The 2,127-nt window shown below is 37.6% G+C and overlaps 1 protein-coding gene across 1 annotated transcript; it reads right to left on the reverse strand.

The window, feature by feature from the left end:
- Positions 1-1,006: 1,006 nt before the first annotated feature.
- On the reverse strand, positions 1,007-1,744 carry LOC141607972 (uncharacterized). Its single transcript, XM_074427321.1, has one exon. It carries the CDS (start codon positions 1,742-1,744, stop codon positions 1,007-1,009), a length of 738 nt encoding a protein of 245 aa, XP_074283422.1.
- Between the last annotated feature and the right edge of the window lie 383 nt (positions 1,745-2,127).

Raw genomic sequence — 2,127 nt, forward strand, 5'->3', positions numbered from 1 at the left:
ATCTAGTAAATACAGTTTTCCTATTGTAAAGCCTGACCAAATCTTGAGAAATAAGCACATTCTCCACAATGTTCCTTCCTTTTATGAAAGCTCCTTGATTACACCCAATTATATCAGGTAGGATTGCCTCTAATCTTTCACATAGGACCTTAGATATACATTTGTAGTCTATGTTGCAACATGCTATAGGCCTGAATTCAAGAACAGAGAAAGGATTCTTTACCTTGGGTATCAAAGTTATGTTTGTTGTGTTTAGTTGCTTTAGCAATTTTCTAGTACACATAAAATTTTGGACTGCTTTAAAGACTTCATCCCCAATTATGTTCCAGGAATCCTTGTAGAACTGACTAGAAAAGCCATCAGGACCTGGAGCCTTAGAAGCACGAATGGAAAAAATTATTTTCTTGACTTCCTCTTTGGTAACTGGTCTCATGAGCACTTCCCAGTGCCTTGTTTCCACAAGTTTGCCCTTCTTCACAGTAGGAATGTGAACAGGACTAGTAGTTTTACTTGTTCCCAACAAATCTTTATAATATTCTAAGAATGCATTTTCAATGCTCTCAAGATCCATATGAGTAATATCATGCATATCAGCAATTTGGAGAATCTTATTGTGTACTTGCGTTACTTTAATTTGACTATGAAAGAACCTGGTATTCTCATCCCCCTCCTTCAACCATTCAACTTTAGCTTTCTGATGAAGGTAACTCAATTTGGCTTTCCTTAACATAGTAAAATATTCATGAGCATTCCTTTCCTCCTGATGCCAGTTTAACTCAATAGGGTTTCCTTGCACTTTAATTTGAATATCCTCAAGGAGATGTAGTGCTGCTGCAACAGTTTTCTCCACATCCTTGAAGATAGTGTTGTTCAGCTCCTTAAGAGTCTGCTTTAGCCACCTCAGCTTAGTTACCAGTTTATACATTTTTGTTCCGTGTACTCGTTTAACCCACGTTTGTTTTACTATATCCAGAAAGTTTGCAGCAATTCCCCACATATTATAGTACTAAAAGCTAGGTTTTTTCCTAAAATTGTCAGGTCTCCTAAAACACACACAGGGGGTGTGGTCAAAGAGTCCCTCAGGGAGAAAATGAGCATAACTCTCATGGTATAGGTTCATCCAATCCATATTGACCATAAACCTGTCAATCCTAGAGAAAATCCTAGTTTGAGGCTCTTGTTTGTTATTCCAAGTGAATAATGCACCCTTAGCTTGGATATCTTCCACTTCACATTGATCAACATAGTTTCTAAAATCAATAAGTTCTCTCCAATTCACATGTCTCCCAATCCTTTCATGATAATCTAACACACAATTAAAATCCCCACATATACACCAAGGCCTCGTAACCCTTTTTTTAATGTCAATAAGATGGTTCCATAAGCTCACCCTGTCTTCCTCCTCATTGAACCCATATACTACAGTGAACCAAAATTTTTCAGCAGCAGCAATATCTATTACTTCTACATGAATAAGTTGTGTATCAGATTCTATCACTGTTACATCAAAAATATGTGATATCCAAATAATCCATACCCTTCCACCATTATAATGATTATTATTAGTAACTTTATTCCAAATGGTACCTAAATTATAGTGAACCTTAGCTTCTGCATCACTCATCACTTTTGTTTCAACTAAACCACATAGACCCAATTTATTTTGTTGCAGAAACCATCTCACATCTTTTTGTTTATCAGGTCCATTTATTCCTCTCATATTCCAAAGACCTATTCTATCCATGATCTTAAGTGCTAGGTATGGAACTCCCACTTACAGGCCCTTTTCTGAGATTCTCATTTATCCCTTCAGTGTTAACCAATTCAACAAAATTCCTGCCATTATTCTGATTTCTCGAATTACCAGTGTGATGTTCTTGAGTCATGACACGCGTGAGTATACTAGGAGTACTAATGCTAGCCACCTCACAATAAGTTATCCCACCAAAAGGCTGTGAGGGTGTCACTACTCTTGGAGAGGTGACAACTACCTGTGTTGTTTCCACCACTGGTTTAAGAGCCTGAGGTTTTGGCCTCCAGATTTGAGTCACTTTAGGTGCTGGCACCTTTCTCCTACATTCACCAGTGTCATATCCAATCCCTTTGCATTAAGTGCAAACCAAAGGT

Source organism: Silene latifolia, chromosome 10 (genome assembly GCF_048544455.1).
Source record: "Silene latifolia isolate original U9 population chromosome 10, ASM4854445v1, whole genome shotgun sequence".
NCBI classification, from domain to species: domain Eukaryota; kingdom Viridiplantae; phylum Streptophyta; class Magnoliopsida; order Caryophyllales; family Caryophyllaceae; genus Silene; species Silene latifolia.